General features: G+C 54.5%; 4 protein-coding genes across 4 annotated transcripts; 3 read left to right on the forward strand and 1 right to left on the reverse strand.

Annotated features, from left to right (window-relative positions):
* Positions 1-6,405: 6,405 nt before the first annotated feature.
* On the forward strand, positions 6,406-6,606 carry CORC01_12505 (uncharacterized protein; the record flags this gene model as incomplete). The annotated part of the gene is made up of 1 exon (XM_022624125.1): positions 6,406-6,606. The coding sequence occupies one exon, from the start codon at positions 6,406-6,408 to the stop codon at positions 6,604-6,606; it is 201 nt and encodes a 66-aa protein (XP_022469381.1).
* A 4,794-nt stretch (positions 6,607-11,400) lies between these two features.
* Positions 11,401-12,094, reverse strand: CORC01_12506 (uncharacterized protein; the record flags this gene model as incomplete). The annotated part of the gene is made up of 2 exons (XM_022624126.1): positions 11,401-11,573; positions 11,623-12,094. The coding sequence occupies 2 exons, from the start codon at positions 12,092-12,094 to the stop codon at positions 11,401-11,403; spliced, it is 645 nt and encodes a 214-aa protein (XP_022469382.1).
* Positions 12,095-16,617: 4,523 nt separating this feature from the next.
* On the forward strand, positions 16,618-17,091 carry CORC01_12507 (uncharacterized protein; the record flags this gene model as incomplete). Its single annotated transcript, XM_022624127.1, has 1 exon — positions 16,618-17,091. A coding segment is annotated over one exon (474 nt), but the record flags the coding sequence as incomplete, so codon positions are not given.
* A 564-nt stretch (positions 17,092-17,655) lies between these two features.
* On the forward strand, positions 17,656-19,068 carry CORC01_12508 (Gti1/Pac2 family protein; the record flags this gene model as incomplete). Its single annotated transcript, XM_022624128.1, has 1 exon — positions 17,656-19,068. One exon carries the CDS (start codon positions 17,656-17,658, stop codon positions 19,066-19,068), a length of 1,413 nt encoding a protein of 470 aa, XP_022469384.1.
* Positions 19,069-21,149: the final 2,081 nt, after the last annotated feature.

A 21,149-nucleotide genomic window follows, 5' to 3' on the forward strand; every position in this document is an offset into this window, starting at 1 on the left:
CCCGCTTGGCCAGCAGGCTGGGCAGCCTCACTGGCCGGTTCGGGTCGGCTTGGGAGCCCTTCGCCTTGCTACGCCTCATCCCATCAATCCCTCCAGCCTCCAGCTATCAGACGGGGCGGGGAGGAGGGGTAGGCTTTGACTGGAGTCTGGAAGGACCTTGTGTGAACTTGACGAATGAAACGTGCAAAAACAAGCAGCAGCAACCTGGAAAAGTGAGGCTCTCTAGGCTGTACTCATCCGCTCTCGCTAAGCTTCCTTGGCTGGATATGAGCGGCTAGTCCGGAAGTCTAATGGGCAATCACTATAACTTTGCCGACTTCCACGAAGCCAATATTGGCATGCCCATTACAGGTACTGATCTGATGGAGCTTAAGTCATGAACGATCACCCACGACACGATACGCAGTATTCGTATCGTTGAGCTATATCCTATCTATCAGGGGGAATCCTGTCCACGGCTCAACCGAAAGCGAGCAAGGTGCGGCCACGGGGGCTTTGTTTAGGTTTCTTGTAATCTTAACCATAACCTTTTTCCCCAAAAGCCACAGACGCATAGTTCACTAGACGCAAGGCCAACAACGCCAACGACCTGATCGCCCCGTCTGAATAAGCATCTTACCTTTGTCGGGACGGAAGCAAAAGAAAACACCGGGGATCTGGGAATTTTCTTCCCTTTTTTGGGCTCTGATGGGCGCACTCTATTTGATTTGCTGCAGAGGCAAACCTTGGGCGGACATTTAATTAGGGCCGCCCAGCTCACGTCCGTCCCCATGCCTACCTTAGGGGGACGGTTATTTCGGCCTTCGTGATGAGCTGCCGCATTAATCTGGATATTCAGCAGCACACTTCTCAGAGACAAGCAAACGAGAGACTGGTATGATCCCGGCTCTACTCCGGACGCCGAATGAAACGGCATCCGCGGGCCTTTGCTTTTTTGAACTCTTGGAGCCGTGCTTTTTCTCTCTCCTGTGTGGGATGTGTCTCTCGCCTCGCCTTCTAGAACCGTTTCTCTTCGGACCCGGCGCTCCTCGAAAAGTCCGTTGGGCTCCATAACTCTCAAGTGGCCAAGACATTGCCGCTCACCTACAGGGCGTAAGCAGGAAAATGGTCCTGCCCCGCTGCCCCCCCCCCCCCCCCCCCCCCCCCCGCCCCCTCCGGCCCCGCCGGGCCCCAGAAACTGCGCGGGGCCCACCGCACCGGTAGGCGACGACACCGCTCCCCCACCCCCTGGCGCCGACACCGGGCACGGCCGCCCCCCCCGCGCCCCCCCCCCCCCCCTCCCCTTCCCTTTACTGCACCTACGCCCTCCCCCCTTTTCCAACCACAACCTCCCGAAGAACATCGACAGATCCCAGAGGAGCTGTGAGGTATGCCAAGAAGACCAAGACGACGCTAGGAACAGTGGCTGCCAACGCTTAAATTCATGCTTAAACCTGCTCATGGTGCTCTGGCGCTGGCCGCTGGCAGCTATCTGGCTCCTTTTCACTGGCAGTTTTCCCAACATCCCCTCTGGCACAAGACAAGCAGCAAGGCTTTTGGGCCATTCATCGAGTCGACTCGACAATCTTGCTTATCCAGTCTGCAGTGATTGTCGGATTGACATGGTCCAGCCCGAGGAATGTACTGATTGGCGCGGCGTTTTGCCTCGAACTAGGCCTGTCTCTGTTCGGTCCACCGTCGTGATTTGACGCAAGGATGCTTCGGTCTTGTGTGACCCACCCCTTTCTTCGCGTGACCCGTCGAGCCCGTCGAGCGAAGGAAATCTTGGCTCCCACATTACCGAGTACTCAGTCATTAGATTGTCGAACCGTGTGTGCGTATGCGGCGTGTGCGGCAGAAATCTGGTCTTTTGTACGGATATAAGCGGACTGCGGGTATGGCACTATTTAGTCTTCAGCATTCTTTACTTTTCTGTCGCGTAGAAGACAAGTTTCACTGCTCAGTACGGATACGAACCCGCCTAATCAGACAGCAAAAGTACATTGTGTTCCACCGTCCGCGTACGAGCCCACCAGGATACGAATGCACCAGCAGCGCCAACGCGGCCTTGGCGGCAACAGAAAGAGGCCAGCCTCGTTTGTGTGCAATGGTACGCCGTTTGGCGGGACACACATTCTTATCCACCCAAGGCCCAAAGGATCATCGCCAAGTCAAGGTTTGTGCCTGTTTGAGCAGGCCAAGGAGTGGATGACTTTGTCCCTACTTGATACGGATGCTACGGGGCCCATGGCGAGTCAATTTCTGGATGATGCCGATGCTCCGATGATCATCGATTACCATACAACGTGTAGGACTGTAGGTACTCTGTACTTCTCGAGCGACCTTGAATTGGAAACCCTCTCTTCTCCTAGAGGGCAGACTCCCGTATATTGGCAGTGGAGACGCCGTTGTGCCGTAGGCCGAAGTGGCAGGACCTAAATCCTCTCTCTGATACTAGATACCTAGACTCAAATAGTCGGGCCCAGGGCCTCCCGGTTACAAGAAGATGGGGAATCAAGCTTAGCCGGCCTTGGTCCATGAGCCAATCCCGCAAGCCGTCACACTTCTCATGTCGAGCGATGTCATCAACTTCCGGAAGACAGCCTTCTTGCAGAAAATCTGGTAAGGGTTGACACCCTTTTGTAGACGGAGATGTCCAGGTCTCGACATACGTTGTTGGTAAAGGAAGGGAGATGGACGACGGGGCTATTCTCAAAGGGGGTCTAGCTTTATCGACGAGCATTCCTTTGGCTGACTCCTGCTGACTCTGCTGACTCAACCCCGGGGAGGGGAGGACGCGTGCCAGTGCCACACCTCCTTCGACTCTTCCCTCCCCCCCCCCCCCCCCCCCCCCCCCCCCCCGCCGCGCGCCCCACCCACCCCCCCTCCCCCCCCTCCGTCTGCCCCCTCGCCGCCCCCCTCCCCCCCCCCCCCCCCCCCCGCCCCCCCCCCCCCCCCCCCCCCCCCCCCCCTCCCAGCCTACAGGGCTGATGGTCCTGCAAACAAGCCTTTCTGCCCTTTTGTGATTCGTCTGGACGGATCTTGCGAGCCTTGGGCTGGTTAGAGTAGAGGCACCCTAAAGTCTATCTGGGCTCATCTCCGAGGGATTCTGCGCCATCGCTTCCCAACTGCGCGGGCGCGGGCGCGCGCGGGCGTGGTGCTCGCACGCCTCGCTTGCTTGGAAAAAGTTGCTGGTCAGCGTGTTTTTTTTTTTTTTCCTTTCTTTCCATCATTCGATAGCCGCTGTCCCGTGAGCCAAATAGGCTGTACAGATACGGATAGATGCTGGACTGCTTTCCCGGGCGTGCCCAGGGAATGGGATGATCTAGACCTGATGGATAATGTTTAAACGATGCGAGTTTGTTGCAGCGGCGTGGCCCGAACGTCAATTCCGTGCAAGAGATGCCTGACGTCGATGATTGTCTGGATGGTGATGGTAGCAGCAAGACGGGTCTCGGCGTCATTTTCCGTGCCTCTGAGCACATTTACATTTGCACGATTGCCTTGATCCGAGATTGCGTAGATGGGTGACGAGTACCCGGCTCTTCGGCTCGCTAGTGATTGGTTCATGGCGCATGTTCTCGACGACGGGCTACCTACTCTGTTTCTCCGACTCTTTATTCCCAAATGGTCACGAATCTAGTGTAAATGGAGGGGAACCTAGGGGGGCCCGGGGGAGGGTGTACATTAGAAGACCCCCCCCTACCTCGTGAGCCGGAATCCCGTTCGTCCAAATTCAATTCGGGAGCAAAGGGAAGAACTTTGAAAAAAAGAAGACTTGGACTAGCTGGGGTGAGGCCCGTGAGGGGTGTGAGCTCTGGGCCAACCTTAATGGCGCTGCTGGTATGGGCAGTTGGGCACAGGCGCGAATTCAGATTGCCATTTGAGTATTACCTAAATTACCCAACGGTTAACCTTTGCCGTTTGGTCTGCCGTGTTCCCGCCTTGTTGGACGGGAGACTCGGCAACGGTTTGCTCGATTCGGGGGGGGGGAATGAGCGTTTGTTGTTATTGAGGCTATGCTTTTCCCCCCTCCCATTTAATCAATTTACATGAGTTGAAGTGAAATCGGGTGGACCGTATGGTACGTGGGATAGAGTATACATGGCTCAGGCCAGATCATCTATCACGCACACGGCACGCCTGCGGGATGCCAACTTGTCTGCTTTGGGAGACAAAAGTGCCCGATTCGCCTGACTAGAGGACCAGGGGAGAGACATGGCACATCGAACCACAGCTGCATCCTTCCACTGGACTCACCCACATCACGCAGGCATCAGCTGCAGGTTGGTTGGTTGTTTGATCTGGTTATATGCGCCGTTGGTTTGGGTTTGCAGAGAGCAAGTCATCACAGACTTGCACACACACACACACACACACACACACACACACACAAACCCACCCAACCATCAGTCCCAGTTAGCTTGTTTCGCTACTCATGCATCCTGCCGGCTAAGACGTTCTGCAGAAGAAGTGACATGTAGGTAGTCAAGGTCAAAGGGAAGCGCAAGGCAGAGATACATCTGTTTCTTGTCTTGTTTTCGATGGTGGCCAGGCTTCTGGGATCGACGTACGGCGTGCAATATGTCAACGAGAGATTTGGGTAGAAACGTTTCACCAATCGTATGCCCCTCTGTTAGACAAAGCCAAACGAGAGTTGTACGTTCCGTTGCCGATGGAAACACCTCGTTACGTCAAAGATCCCTCGGCGTCGCAACACCGTTTAGGGAAAGGTGAGCGGACCGGATTGGGATAGTCGAGGTTGACGAGTATCACTGCTAAATTAATTGTCAAATGTTACGGTGCGACCTTCATCGCTCAGTGCTTCTCCTACACCCTCTCGTTAAACATCGCAACTTGACATGTCTTGGCGAGGAAAGAAGCTTCGGTGGGCGAACGAAGGTAAACCTAAAACCGGGACTATCCTCCTAGCTTGATTAACTTTTTAAGGTCGAGAATAACAGAGAGAAGGGAGGGGAGAGGATATCGGATGGGACGGTCAAGGTTGGAGCTTCTTGTAAGAGGAGCAGTTTGAAGGGACATCCGGGGGCTGTTGGCGGGGTCCCCCCTTTCTCGGAGAGTGCGGACGCCGGGAGGTTCGGCCTGCGATGCGACGCAGCAGTCGGCCTCAGCGCCGACGCTTAACGGAAATCTTGGAACTTTGGCGGGAGGCAAATTTCAGTGTTTTTGGACAGTCTGCCATCTGTTGATCCGGGAAGATTGCTGTCAGGTACGGACAGGCATACTAGCTTTGTCCAAGGGGGGGAGTTGAACACACATGCTGTGCGAGGCATATTTGTCCGTCGTTGTTCAAGCTTGCGGCGGGTTGCGAGGGCACCACAGAGGGGCGTCGGTTCTCGGGCATACAAGACCTGTCAAAAGTGCCAAAAACGTTAAAAACACCACCGACCGAGTACGTAGTACCAGAGGGGTGAGGCACCGGTGGGCGGGCACTGGAGGAGGACAAATTAAGCTTGATGATCCGCGGAGAGAGGTCAGGTAAAGCCATGGAACGGGTGGACGTCGAGAGATTAGACGGAGGGGAAGGGCGGGGGAGGGCCTTTTTTTTTCTCTCTCTGTTTCGGCTGTCGACGGTTACGCCGTACTACGGCTTTTGTCGGCCTCGCTGGTGTTGGTGATGCGATGCTGTGCCGTGCTGATGGTTGCCCGCCCGCCGTTGCGGTTGTGCAGCGTGTTTGCGTTGCAGGTGTCAGCCGGGCCCTGTCTCACCAGGCCACTTGGGACTGAAAGTCTGACGAAGGGGGCGGTGAGTTTGGGATCTGACGGATGACTGACGGGAGCACGGGGGACTCGGTGGTGGGTGTTGTGACATGGTTTGATGCTGAGGCGGAGCTGTTTGGCACTTGGGGTTACGGAGAATGATGGTCTCGTGGAACGGCGTTTGTGGCTTTCGGTGGCTGGCTGTTGATGTCGGGGGGTTCACACATATGGGCCGATTTTGCAATTTGTTTTGGTTCAGCCACATTGTCCAAGATCTCGACCGGCCATGTAGGTATCTTTCATTACCCTCTCTCGTTGCCGAATCGGTGCCGCACGAACGGACGGACTTTGCCTGCGAGGAGGAGCTTCATCGCGGCACCGAGAACGGGGAAGGGACGCAAGACACTAGAGAAGCACCGATGCGATGGTTCAAAGGCTTGCGCTCGACGGGCTGCGTTCTGTGCGCGATGTGATGGAGGGCCCGGATCTCGCAGACAAGAAGCTGACGACGCCGACAGGAGGCGGAGGGCGCGAGGGCGGGTTTGGTTGGTGGGTAGTGCGCGTTGAATGCCGCTTACCTTTACACCTGTTCATCCTATACATCTGACGGGATCCAGAAACACTCGAGTCACGAAAAACCTAGATGGTGAACTCTACACGGACGGAGCGTGTTACGGGGGGGTGTCGCGATGGGAAAGAGAGCGGATGTCATGGTCGCACTGGTTATTCGTGCACTCGCTATCTGGGACACTTTTGAATTGTTACACGGCCGCTCGCCGGGGCCCTGGATGGATCTTGAACTTCGGATCAACCCAGGTGGCCGGGTTTCCTTTTACGAAATTGAGATCGAGGTTGCGTGCGCTGATTGACGGCATTCATGCGAGGCATGAGATATCAGATGGTTAGAGAACGAACTAGTTACCAGATCCAGAATCAAAGTGGAAGCATCTCCAAATAGCGATTGTTATAGAGAGTTGGTGGTATCGCCCATGCGCCTACTATATTACAAACATGACGAGCTTGGCTGAGGCAACCCAAAATGCCGAGCATCAGTCGATTCAGCCGCACGATGAAGAAGTGGGATGGTCCATCTACGCAGGCCGTTAAGAGATACGAGGCGTAAATCACTATCAGTGAAGCTGAGCTGAACTCTGAGAAAATAGCAAGCGATAGAGAAAGAGAGACAAGGGCGGCGATCATTCGCATGAACCGGTATGCTGTGCTATTTCGGTCGAACAAATTCCCCACAGTTGATGCGTTCCCGATATGACATGCGTACGCGCGCTCCGACAAGCCTCGGGGATTACCGTACTATTGGCCGCCGTTTTCTGATATTGTGACCTTCGCAGGGCCATTTCATTCATTAGGGTTTTAAGATTTGGCACTGACAGGCCGACCTTAAAGCACATGGTCCTTCTCAGCCACTGCTTTCCTGGTGTGGGACAAGGGAATATCGGCAGCGGCGGCGAAATGGCGACGGACGTATTGGTGGGGGATCCTTCTTGGCATTCTTCCTTGGTGTTAGTAATGGTATGCGGACAGCACCTCTTCGTTCGGGGCAATAATAGATGGTGGGCCAAGCGTTGAGTGAGTGGTATGAGGGAGGAGGGGGACTAGGCAGCCAAGAGGTGGGCTATTTGGAGACGAAGAATGAATCGAGCAGGACCCGAGTGCTTGAGTTGTTTCTCTGCAACTTGAACCGTTCCCTGCTCTTCATTTTCCTCGGGTTGATTAGCGAGAAAACATAGATTGCCCTGATATCGTGCTTGAAAAGTTGAGTGAGAAGGCAGTTCTGTCCCGGGTCTGTGGTTTGCGCATCCCCATGTCTGTTTGCAGCGCCTTGAAGAGAGAGAGGGGACCCGGAACCGGGCGTATGGATAGCCACAGACGCTGATTGTCAACTGCAATTATCCGTAGGTAGGTATCGCAAGGGGATCTTGATAGGCTGCCGACATGACGGGTTCATACGTTTGTTTTGAGTGCTTGCTTTTCTACGGCAAGGGATGGAAAGCCGCGCTATGGATTCCCGTCCTCGAGACACACGACTCTACCGACTCCCGCCGGAATGCAGAGGACTCATGTATGGATAGCAATGGAGAATTAAGGTCGATCATGTGTCATCTTTTGGCGCGCCTCATTGCTCATGTGCCTTGCTCAGCTAATCCCAGCACGCCGCAGCTTACCCCGGCACGGCGGTGCCCTGACTCCTCCATCCCGGACTGCGGCACGGTAGGCAGGCGGGCGGGCTCCAGTTGGATCTCGCTCGGGGGGCAGCGAGATAGGCTCCCCCGTGCAGCTGCCCCCCCCTCCCCTCAACGACGATCCTGCCATGCTCCTGCTGATCTAGGCAGGTCGCAGAGGCGGTTTACCTGGGAGTCTGGGACGGACGGCACGGCTTCTCTCATGCGTGCATCGACTTTCCGTATGGGTGCTAGTTTCCGCTGGAGTTTATTCATAACAAGGTCGTATTGTACGGGTATGCAGAGGACACGTTTTTGTCTCCTGACTGTTGAGGTAACTGACGCTAGGGGAGGGGCGTGTCGACTTTGAATGGAACTACAATGGATCAAACCTGGGTGCCGAGAATTTGAAGAGGTTCTAATTGTGTCATAATTTGTTTTTGTTTAACTGATGAGAGGAGTCAAGGGCAAAAGTGACTGTGAGGAGAAGGTGAGTGGGGCTTGAGGCCTGGGCCTTTACGCCTTGAGATACCGGTTGCGAATCTCTGAATTAACATGGGAAGCTAGTGGAGATAGGTAGAAACTCAAACGAACGGCCACGGCACGATTGTCGAGCGTAAAAGCTTGGTATCACTAGCCACAGGAAGCGGGAGGGCGAGGCGGGAACGGAATAGAGTCGAGGAAGCAAACATGAGTCGGGGACATGGCCAGGGGAGTTTATGTGGGAAAAGGGCTGATGAAGTGGGGGAAACCGAGCCGATTCAGAAACCCTGGCGGGCAGCCAAAGTCTTGATATGGCGATGCCCCCGAGAGAGAGAGAGAGAGAGAGAGAGAGAGAGAGGCAAAGGAGCAGGCCAGCAATACGTGAATTCTGACGGTCATATTCGGTGTGCCCGTGCTGGAATCAGTCTCCTCCCAAGGTAGCGACAGAACTACGAGGGGAACAGCGATGGTCTGACAGGGACTTTTGTCATAAAAAAGTGAAGTTTCTCGCTGAAATAAGCGTTGTCTGCACGGGTGGTTATTCTTTTTTCCTGGTCCCCTTTTAAAAAGGTTTTCTGCCCAGCACCCCAGTATAAAACCCCAGCAGGCCCAGCTTCGGTCTGGCGGTGGTCCTTTGACTAAACCAAGAATGGGTACTTGAAGAGAGAAGCGCGACCAGGGACAGGCCGAAAAGAAGCACTAAATTAACGTTGGCTTACCTCTGGACTAAACCCCAATGATTGGCAATGCGCGCCGCGCCTGTGCGCGAGGCTTTCAGTAACTATGTAACCCATAAGTGTGATGGAGGTATTGAAGAACTTGGTGATCCTGAGCCTTGTCCTGAGCCTAGCAGGCCCTGCCTGCATGCCTGGGACACTAAGGTAGACGACCCTGGTCTCGTTTGCTTGGAGGGATGAGGGAGTTTCTTCGCGGCCAACGCCGGCTTGGAAATACAATTGCACGACTATTGGTCATAGCCTTTGGTGCGAACGGGATACGGCACGGGGGGACGGCAGGGGTACGTGGTGTAGCTTGGATGCTCGGGTGCGGTTAGACCAGTTTAGTCTTCTTTTCCATTGCTTGTGGCTAAGATTATGGTTAATTCCCCCGTCCAGTGAGAGCATTGGCAGCATTGGCAATGGATGCGTGATGGAGACAGAGATTGGGAGCTTGATAGTTCCCAGGAGCTGGCGAATAGGTATGGGGTTTCTGCGCAAATGTGATCGGCGTCGTCTTCCTTTTGATTGCCATCGGGGGGGTTTAATTGGATACGGGACTTTGAATTCGTGTGTGATGTGCGCCCGGGGTGGGTGTCACCGTACTGAAAGGATGATGTTTGGATTGGATTAGGGTTTTTTTTCTTTGCATTTCGTCTAAGCAGGCGCAAGGTTTAGTTTTTTTCCTTTTTTTCTTTTCTTCTTCTTCTCTTATTTCTCTGCTTGTTACCTGTCATATCGCCGTTCCCGGCGGCTCTTTAGGTTTCCGCTTTTCTTGCTCACCTTTGCTTGGCTAATGATAGAAGTGAGAGTGGGCAAGTATTCCACTGTAAGTCGGTGAATGTGAAATGCAATTGCCCGTATTGGCTCCTGTGCAGTTGCCGGGTCTTGGCCTGGTCGCCAATGGTCTCTGCCGTTTAGTTTTTGTTGCGTTAAATGAGTTGAACGTCTTGGGAGAGGTGGCTGAGCAGGCTCGATGTCTCTCCATTGTGTCCATTCCCGGTTGAGTCAAGCAACAACACCAAGGCCAAAAAAAAAAAGTCCAAGGAGATAAAATTTCCCAATGGCACATGAGAGCAACAGGTCGTGGAGCCTTTTCTTTCGTGCATTATGTCTCATGCTCCCCTCTACCCTGGCTCTTATAGAGGCAGGTAGGTACGGTTATACCGCACGTAACTCAATGTTAACTGGCTCCATATGTCTGGGCCTGGGGGACTTGGGACGTCCACATAGCCTTCTTGGTATGTGTCATTTCGCCAAGACCGGCCGATGGGCGCCAAATGGCAAATTTAGGGTTTTTTAATTCTTTGGTTACGCGGTCGGGAAGGGGGGAAAGAGGAGGGGAGGGTATGGGGGGTGGTATGCGAGTGCGGCGTATTAGGCGGACGGTATATTTGGATTTGATGTTCCATTTCCTTTTTAGTTTTGTCTAGGTTAATTTGGACTGAACATTCTATGCTAGTGGCTTCCAACCGCAGCCTAGCGGACTAGCTGACTGGCAGAACGGACTTAACCTTGTTTGCGTCTCTCGTATTATTTGCTATTTTCTGCTCAGTCGTGCCGCTGGCCGGATACTCTATTTGTCTTCGTCGGGTGTTTTACTGGAGAGAATAAGAATTACCAATGCTTGTTGGGACAGCCGGACAGACAGGCGGAGTTGAGTCGACCCCCCTCCCCCCTTCCCTCGTCCTCTCCAGAACCTTGTGTGTGTGAAGGAAGAAGACGTTGGCGCATCCTTTTTCCGAGACGGGAGTCCCTACGGGGCAAGCAAGGGGGAAGAAAAGGTTAGTGATTTAGCCTACAGATTATGTGGTCTGTAGTCAGCGGCCGGTCCCAATGCAATCTAGAGATCCTTTTTCTTGTACGGATGGATTCCCAGACCCTGATGCCACTTTGGCTTTTTTAGTCAGACGTGCGTTTGCTTATACGAGGCTAAGGTCAGGTCCAGTTTGCTTTTTTGGACGACGGCCGGCCGCCCGCGGGAAAATCTTTTTGGTGCAGAAAGGGGGTCCTCCTCTGGGAACTAAACATTTTAGGTACAGACACATGGATGGGTTCCTTTTCCTGGAACGGTCTTCCTTGTGTGTGTGTGTGTGGCCCCGGGGGAGACCTACTGGAAGATGCGGCACGTTTTTGGGCTCATGTTGTAATAAACAACGAACGCACGACTCGTTTCGACAGGCCGTTCGTTGCCGGCTTTGCGTGGGCAAGGGCGGGTGTTTTCAAGGTTCGGTCGTATTGGGGAATTTGGGGCACGGAGTAACGGAATTGGAGGCAAGACACGCACACGCACACACACACACTTTATCGGCGATCGAGTCTCATGGTCCACCTGGCTTGGTTGCTACTTTTTTGGGTTCCGTTTCTTTACTTCCGTGTTCCGAAGACGGGCCCTGGATGACGTTTTGGAGACGGATCTGACGGGGGATACGGAGTATGAGCTGGGTGAGTGAGCGAGCGAGCAGGATGAGTGAGTGGGTGAGCGAGTGGGCAACTGAGCATCGAGGAAGTACATACGTAGTTAGGTAGAAGGCCGAAGAGAGAAGAGAGGGGAGTGTGGCCGATGGTGGGACCCTCGATCTCGGATACAGTGGTGGTGACGTTTTGTCGGCGGGAAGCACGGAACAAATAGTGCAGATTTCCTATCCACACTTTGTAATCCACCCACGCGCGCTCGCGGGGCCAGGGCCACCACCCTGAAGCTCTGCAGTCTGAACAGTGAAAGGTCAGCGATTTACCTTCTCTAGTGGGGCCGCCGGTGGCTGCGGGCTTGTCTGGGCTTGGCGGCCTTGGAAAGGCCGCTGACCAGTGATTGCTGCTGAGGGGATTCCATGGGGGGGTGGAAATAAGCAAGTTCCCTTCCGCGGCGCACTGCAGCAAAAAGAGACTTGACTTCTCGGTGCGTGGAATGAATGCCCTGGTGGTGGAGAATTGAGCCTCGGCGGCCCATCGTAATCGTTCCTTTTCTTGCGTTTCTGCGTCTGCCACCGCTTGGCCTCGTGCTCTATTCGACATGGCTTTTCCTCTGCTGTTGCGACATTGTCATGTTTTTACCCTTTTCATCTTTCTTCTTATCGGTACGGATACTCTGCACGAATAACTATATCCGTACGGATACTTGGACCTCGCGTCTCTCTTCCTCCCCTGTTCTTCTTTTTTTTTTTTTTTTTTCCACACCCTCCCCACGGCGAGGCGGCTTATCCCCACGCCCCTGACTCGGACATGACCACCCACCCACACCACACGCCCCAGGAACAAGGGATGACGGTGAGTGGTCCATCTTGGGAACGTATCTTTTCGGATACATTGGCCTCCACTTTGAAAAAGCTTGGTGCAGCGACTGTCGAAATAAGCTTGAATTCTTTTCGAGAAGGGAGGGAAGGAAGGTTGGGGGGTACGTACTTCGGCCAGCCTGCACCTTCCACCCTGAATCTGCACCCGCTTTCCATGAGGTACCTACCTGCCGTCCATGGCTGTGTCTGCCTGCCACACGCACCCACATATCGAGAGAGCTCCTTCCTTGCTATTGTCAATAAAAGGAACTCCCGCGTCCATGTAATCTAATGCAGAAACAAATGTACTCTTGTGTCTGTCTTAATGGAGCAGGCAGGACGGAGATGTACGGATAATAAGAAGGATAAGGAACAAAATTAAGGAAGGGGAAAAAAAAGGGAACGAAGGAGGCCGCGCCGCGCCTTCCAGCAGCGTTTCTCCGGCGCATTTCCAGACGTCTCCGTCCCATCCCAGCCGACCTGAACTTTGAACGGCATCCAATTCCACAACGCAGACGTCCCATCTTCCAGTTTCCCACCCATCCACGTCACTTTTCTTTCGATCCCGTCCCAAGTTATTCGTACAGGCTTCTTCGTGTCCCTCATCTCGGATCACATCAATGAGGTTTCGAGATCCCGTCGGCCTTGGTGTCTCTGTCTGTTCCTGCACCGCACGCGTCGTCAGGAGGCAGCTTTGACGACGGACATCAAACGAAGACACACACAGAGAGAGAGACAGAGAGTCAGGGAGACAGAGTGACAGAGTGATAGAGAGAAATTGGTGTGCGGACGGCCGATCCCTCTGCGAAATCAAATCATCCATGCACCAACCGTCACATCCATCTTGACGGATGCAACGCCCAAACCCTCTCGCTAGCCGCCACATCCATCTTATCGCCCTCATTTGCCTTTGTTGCCTACGGGATGTGCTTGGTCCAGGTTTAAATTATTCTTCGCGGCCTGGCCTTGCTTCAACTTTGCCTTCATCTGCCGTCCATCTCATACCGGGTTTTTTTCCATGCTCACCAGTGTCGTGGAATAACTATATACCCACCTGGCTGCGATCCGTCGCATGGGGACATTTGGCGGCGCATCGATTTCACCATCCGGCAGAGACCAGCGATAGGTCGTCCGGGAGGGTTGCCAAATTTCGCCGCGGAATCGGCTCCTCGTTACAAACGGAGAACCGCGCTGCGTCCTGGCTGCGTCCTAGATGGTCGCACCCAGCTACCGGGAGACACAAACACAGTCACAGGTCGACAAGCGAGAGGTCTGCTGTTGAGGAGGGAATCCGAGCCCCGGCATTCTACTGCCTTTTCGGCACCGACGCAGGTCGCTGTAGGTGGTGGTTGCGGGCTGAGGCACAGCAAACGCGCCATCTGGATCAGTCGGCACGCCAAACCCAGACCCTGACGACAATCATTCCGCCCGAGCCAACTCCAAAATTAAGAGAGACAGCCTACGGAGTATCCGTTTGAGCTTATTCCCGGTCAGGAGCCCCAATCGTGCTCCTCCTTTATCACGCGCTACAATACGGCTAGAATACGGATATCAACTCTTCAACCTGAGTCTTGCTCCGTTAACTCTGCCGGCTACCCGCACAAGTACAGAGCATCCGGCTCCGCGGCTACGGCTACGGCCACGGCTGCGGCCACCGACCGTAAACAGCTGAAGCTTGCATCACTTTGAGGAGCTTAGCCTGACGAACCATCCTGCTCTCCATACGCCCCCTTCTGTCGACTGAGGCAGAGAGGCTGCAACTGGAAGGGGTACCTAGTACCGAGGAAAGGGAGGAGACTTGCCTATCCGTACACTTTATTAACATCCACCAAAGACATACGTACGCTGCCGGCCGACTTGTCGTCATCATCAGCCTCTCCAAACGCCGACGCGTTCCTATAGTCCCCATTATCTCCAGCGCCAGAGACCCCCCAAAAAAAGAACAGAACGTCCGGCTGGTATGTGGGAGGGCCATCGATACTCTCTCTCCAAAGTAAGTCAAGCCATCACGCTACCTTACACTACGCTTCATACCCTTATTCCCCCTATCGGATGGAGCACCTTCAGCGTACAGCGTGCCTAGTAGTTCATCCTCACCATTGCCCTGGGCCCCTCATTCGTGCTCTGTACCCTCCTCCGAGTGACTCCCGCTTCCCGAGAATGTGTGCAGCCCTCTCCCCATCTTGTGGCACTCCCCTGAATCTGTCGCCAGGCCTGCACGACTGCTCTTTGGCTCTGGGCCAGAACAAACTCTTTTGGGAGGCCTGGTGGCGTAGTAAAGTTGGGGCTTGAGACCTTGAGACTCGCTAGACACTGGACAGATGCTCCCTTTTACCCACCCTCCCACATCCCGATCCCGAAGCCCTCGCGACTCTTGACACAGCACGCCTGCATACCCAAGTCTCTCCTCGACCTCAAATTTTCCGCCCCGTCAATCGCTGCCCATCAATCTCAGCCCACATAAGGGAGACTACCATTATCATCCTGTCCCCCTCCAATCACCTCAAACTGCGCCCAATTGGCGTCGTCATCTACCCTTGCCCCCGTTGCTCGCACTATCATCACCGCACCAAGGTTACTACTCTATCCGTATCCGTACTCTGTACGGATACACCAAGCCCATTGCTCAAGTTGGTTATCGGTGGGGTCTCCGGGATTTCCTAACTATACCGAGTACTCGTGCCCAGACAGGTATTCCCGTCGTTCGGACTCTTGCTCAGTGCCGTCCAACAGCCAAACCCACACCAGCCATCTCGTCCCAAAGCTCGTCACCACCTGTCCGTACAGCAACATCCAACGGCTTGTCCGCGCAAACCGTCGTCGAGGGCCCATCCCGGACGTGGCCCCAGTGCCCCCCCAAAAGGCCGGCAAGGCATCCAAAAGTAGCGCTGCGCACTCAACCTTTTCTGTCCTATGTCCTCGAACCGCCGGACCTTGACTTGCGGCGGTACCCCTGGACGCCGTTAACTCTGTTACTCAATGTGGTCCCCTCCCACCCAACCCAAGAGGACGCCCGGCCGACAGACTCGCCCTTTCGGCACTGGATCAAGCATAAAGAAGTCAACGCAATCGGCAGCTGCTGGGCCGCCGTAGCCAATCTCGACTCTCGCCTTGTCGTTCATCTCCCGCGGGTCTCAATCTAACAACAAGTGTCAAGATTCCCCATACGCTTCAGTCCTGGCTTTGGACGACGATCCGACACACGACGGGTCGACTCTATAGCGCATCCACCCGCCGCCCATATTTGCGTTGCTGACACCGACACCATCAATTCATCCATCAAAAGAGTCTCTCACTATCCGTACCAGCAGGCAACCTTGGCAACCTTGGCATCCCCGTCACAAAACACACCAGAGAGAGAGGTACGTACGCACTTCACTGTTTCGATACCTACTCACTACCCATCCTTCTACCCCGTCGTATACGCCCCGTTTGTCTCCATCTCGGCCCCTCTCCATGTTTTTGTAGTAGTCAAGCTTCGTTGTCGATCAGGAGCATTGTCTCCCTGGTTGGAATGGGCGCCTGCTGCATCTGCATCACTCTCTGCTCTCCTCGAATGTCTCGTGTCACCCTCACGTCTACTACTATTTATCCTGATGGGGGACGTTTGGGGGCCGCGGTATTGCAGGGGCTGGCTGATGGACGACATAATGCTCTGGTGCTTGGGCGCTATCAGAAGTTGTAGTGCAACCGTCGAGGACACGACGTCCAAAGGAGCACCTGTCAAGAGGTGATCACACACTTGTCCGATGAAGCTTCCTGGTGCTCATCCGTCACCTCAGGTTGTTGGCCAGTCGAACACTCTTCACCGTTTTCATGCTTTTCCTCTGCCCATGTCTCCGAGCTGCTTGATCATGGCCTTCCCAAATCTGCACGCAATTCTCTCCATCGAGTGTATACATGCCTCGCATCTTTCATGCACATCGCCTCTTTTCCCACAGCCGGCCCCCAAGTGCGACTCGGCCATCGGTCATCTCGGCCTCTCTACTGAGCCCGCTCAGGGATGGTCCAAGAGGCAATTTTAGTCGAAAAAAGCAGTACCACCCCCCCGTCTCCGTCATCTTCTTCAGTGGATCGGCTGTGACGGCGCAGAGAAAAAGAGAGAGCGTGTGTGCGCGCAGGGCGATTCCAGAAGGAATTTTGGGTCACCCGGGTCGCCTCCACTTTTGGTTCGAAGCGTACGGAGTAGTCTTCCCAAGTCCCAAAGTCACTTTATCACCCATGCCCAGTCTTGCTCAGTCTTGTTAACACTCCCCTCCCCCACGCCCCCTCGTCGTCGTCGTCGTCTTCTCCGTTCTTCACACCCCCTCGTCTCCTACACGCCCCCTTTTGCATTCGTACCCCTGCCCCTTGGCTTGCCCTAGTCCCCCCTCCCTTACCATGACTTCCCTGTCGCCAAAAGCTTGGCCTTTGCCGGGGGGTGCGACTGCTAGTGTGGGCTTGCGCGTGTTGTATCAGGATATATATGGTACAGGTGCTGCTCCAGCCCAGTCAGATGCCTCTGGACTCCATACCTGGCACGTCTCGCAAGCCTGCCACAAGCAGCTCTCACCAACTCCAACATCCCGTTCACCTTCACCATCTCCACCCTTTCGAAGCTTGACGTGCGACTCAATGCGCCTCAACCCATCTCTTTGTCGAGTTGTGAATAAGCTTCTGTCATCACCCGTCACCGCCTGCGAAACACCTTCATCCTATCGTCGAGGAGCTCGTCGTCGCCCTTACCTACCGAGAACCTGAGGAGCTAACCCAGTTCGCCCTGCGTCATCTAGCCTACGCAATCCGTTTCTCTTTCTCGAAGCGTTTGTCAGTGGTATCAGCACTCGCCGCTCACAACCCACGCGTCCCCATACCAAAATACAACCGCGCCCACAGTGAAAAAGTTTGGACCCTCGGCCTTTTTCCTACGAGACGTCTCACTCTGACTTGCCCTCTGGACAATCACTTGGCGTGACAGACTGGTCATATTGGGGGTTTAACCATAGCTATCGGCTTAACCCAAAACTCTTTTTCTCCTGCGACCGCGGATTACCCGTCACCGTCATAAGGCGCACCGAGCCAAGGATCCTTTCTCGTCGAGGGTAACTTGTGCCGATTCCTACTCAACCCATCCCTACCCCAAACGAACTCAGTGGGGCTGCAGTGGAGGACTGCTGGAGAGTTACTTTCGGACCAGCTTTCTCATCTTGATATAAAGGTTCTACCCATCCTATCTTTTCACTCCGGCGATCGTTCGTTACCATCTCTTGTTTCTCTTCTCTCATTCACACCAATCAACTTTATCACACTTCATCCATCATCAACATGGAGACATATCACGGCTTTGTGCGGACACCCGCGGACGCCATCAAGCTCTTTGAGGCCTGCAGACTCGGTCTCCTGCCTCGCGTTCAACGCAGATTATCAGAGAAGGAACGCCAATCTATTCGATCCGGCTCAGTATTTGTATGGGACGAGCGGGAAGCGGGCATGCGGAGGTGGACCGACGGAAAGTCATGGAGCGCCAGCCGAGTCTCTGGTAGCTTCCTTACCTACCGCGAAATGGAGGGCAAGCGTGGCAGCGGCTTCGGCGGCGGTAGACGGGGTGCTGGCAAGACGCCCGACTCTGGCCGCGGTAGCGACGAGGACCAGGAAGACGGCGAGCCTGAGGGCTACCGATACAAGGCGGACGGTTTGATGAAGCAGTCTTTCAGCATCACCACCTCCACCGGCCAGCACCTCCACCTCATATCTTACTACTCCAGACCACACCCTGGATCACCAGAGCTCCAGCAACCCAGCACCGACGCTCAGCTCAGACACATTACCCCCATGAAGGGAATGTACCCCGAGTCCAGCCTCCACGACAGTAATCCTACTCCCGCTCTCACAAGAGGGCCGATGCTGCAACAGACTCCCTACATGGCACAGCAGCACCCTCAACAGCCAATGCCTCAAGCCTACCCTCCGCAGTATGCACAGCAAACGGGCTACTCGTGGCCTCCCTCGCCGGTGGCAACACCTCCTTATAGCCACTACACCACATCTCCGTATCCGCCTCAACAGCCGCCGCAACATCAGCTGCCGCCTCCTCAAGTATCACACTCGCCGGCTCAACAACCGCACTACGTGCATGCGCCTCCGCTCCACCATCTGTCTCCTTACGACCGGGCACCTCTCCCGCCGCCGACCGTCCAGAAGCCTCTGGCGCCCTACGCTCCTCAACACCCGTCGCCTCGCCTGGCGCAGATCCAACAACCGCAGCACCAGTCGCCTCGCTTGGCCTCTATTCAACAGTCGCGTGCCTCCGAGTCCCCTCGCATCTCCCACCTGCAGGCTCAAGCCGCGCAGGCGGTAATGATCGACCCCAGACTCGGTCCCCGCAACCCTAATACTCTGCCGGGGATCAACGCCGTCTCCAGCGCTCCTTCCGCCAGTCACCCGATCACACACACTCCTCCCAACAGGACGTTGTCTGTCTCGCCTCCCAGAAGTGCGCATTCCGATGCCAACGGTGTGGCGCCTCTTCCCAACAAGGCCAGCCTGTCTGCTCTTCTGCTGCATCCTACCCCTTCGAGTTCCGAGCCCAGCAGTGCCAACGGCGGTGTAAACAGTGCCACCAGCTCTCCGCGGACAGGTGGCGCCCTCGGTGGTCTCCCGCCGCCAATTGATCGTTCGGCCAACATGAGCCACGACGTTAAGGCGCTCCAAGCTCTGGACCGCAAGTTCTGCATCTAGAGCGCGCATAGTCAAAAACAAGAGGAGTTGCGCGACAGGGTAGAGGAGGAAATGGTCTATCGATGACAATGGGTTGCATTGCAACGTTAGCCTGGGAAGTTTTGTTTGTTTTTGTCCTTTCTTCAGCATCGCCACGGCGTTTAGGAATCACTATCGGACCAGCCACTTAGGGCGGTCCAAACACTTGGGAACGCGAGATTACGATATCGGGCCAAGGGGATTTGGGTGCATCACGGTAAAAATGGGGTTGGCCAGGCATCACTACAGAGATCCTGCATTGAACAGTCGTTACTTTTCTTTTACACCGTACATAGTATTACGAGATTGCCTCATCCGCGTTATCGGTACAGCACCGGGCGCAATACACTGGCAATACTTTTTTACCAACATCAGTCTGTCCCACAATGGCTAGCATGCTCTGAAGTGAAATGTTTCCCCACGTCACGTTGCAGACCGGTTTCGAACTGGTGGTTCTGCGGGAAAGACAGATCTTGCTTGCTACGATAAGGTCTGCGCAGACAAGGTGGTGGACTTTTTTGAGTCTGAGGCTCCGTCCGTCCGGGATCTTTTTCTGAGGCGAACTGACAGCGGATTATTGGTTGATGGGGCCTTAGTTGCAAGCTTTGCACAGTCGGTAGATCAGACTTTTCTTTTTGACGCACAAGCAAAAGAAAATCAATAAAAATAAAGGTACGAGTTCTTATTTGCCAAATTTTGGGTTATGTGGTCAGTTTAGGATAAAGTCGCGTTAAGCATCAGGCGGTTGGCAGGGGAGGGTAGGGGGGGATGGATTTGGGGGTGGGAGATCCTTGAGATGGAGACGTTGATGGTGTTGTAGGGGTCATGGTTCGAGGGCAGGAGTAGGAGTAGTAGCATAGGAGACAGAGAGAGAGAGAGAGAGAGCACTGTACAGTACGGTACAGCACAGCACAGCGGCCGCCCGGATGGGATTTTTACCTGGGTATGACCTGGTGGGGAAGGGGAGAACATGCGTAGTGCGTAGTATATCCGTACGAGAGTCTGTGGGATCTTTTTAAGAAGTGACGAGGCTTCCGAAGTTCAGTGCCGATAGACGCGTAGATGAAACGGCCTCGTTCGAGGGTGTGGGTGGGTGGGCTGGGAAGGGAAGAGGGGGGAGTTCGTGGTTCGTGTGACTGGGGTTCGATGGGGGGTGCGTGGAAGGGATGGATTTGATGGATGGGAGAGGCTTCTTTTTCGTGGTGTCGTATTTTGGGTCTGTTGGTGGAATGAATATGTCGAATAGATATTGGATATTAGGACAAGAAGGGGACAGGAGAGAGAGAGCAGGCAATTGACTATTCGGGGCCTTTGTGGTGGGGATTTCTGCGTCGGTTTCTTGTGCCGCTGCGGTCGGCGGCCGGCAGGCAAAGACAGGGTCTGGCGGTTCGACTGTATTGGCCGTTTTTGGACAGGATCGGCTTCCTGTAGACCCTCCTTCATTCTTCCTTGAGCAGCCTGTTGTGGGTACATGGTAATAAAGATGATGTTTGAGGGAGGACGCCGTGCTGGTTTTGCATAGTGGGAGCAACTTTTTGAAATTCGGCAGATATCCGGAGTGGGATTCCAAACTGAAAAGCATAGAAGTAAGTAAGCCCTGGACTTGACGTGTGCAGAGAAGCCTCCGTGATGATTGTCACAAGGGTGAGCCCGAGTGGCATTGGTTCCAGGGGAGTGGGATGTTTGGCTGGTGGGGGGAGGAGTTTACTATGTACAGCGAGTTTTCTTGTGAATAGATGGATGGATGGATGTTGCTTGTTCGGCTTGTTTTCGGAATGGGTAAGATGCCCGTCATGCACTTTATCGGTCCTGCGACAGCATAATCGGTTTCTTTCGCGCGCGCTTTGCATTGCACTGGGGACTGGACGGTTGGGAAAAGGCCGGGATCTGGAGAGGTTCCTCCACTCTCTCTGTATGAGGTTCTTGAGACGACTCTCTGATGGATTATGGGACAAGCAATGCTGACTGAAGTCAGGGGACACAAAAAAGAAAAAGCAAAAATAAAGCTTGTTGTTCGTGAAGCTTACCGTTTACAGGGAGTCCAGTCTGGCTGGATTGGGGGG

The sequence above is a fragment of the Colletotrichum orchidophilum genome (assembly GCF_001831195.1).
Source record: "Colletotrichum orchidophilum strain IMI 309357 chromosome Unknown Scaffold_155.1, whole genome shotgun sequence".
In the NCBI taxonomy this organism is placed as follows: domain Eukaryota; kingdom Fungi; phylum Ascomycota; class Sordariomycetes; order Glomerellales; family Glomerellaceae; genus Colletotrichum; species Colletotrichum orchidophilum.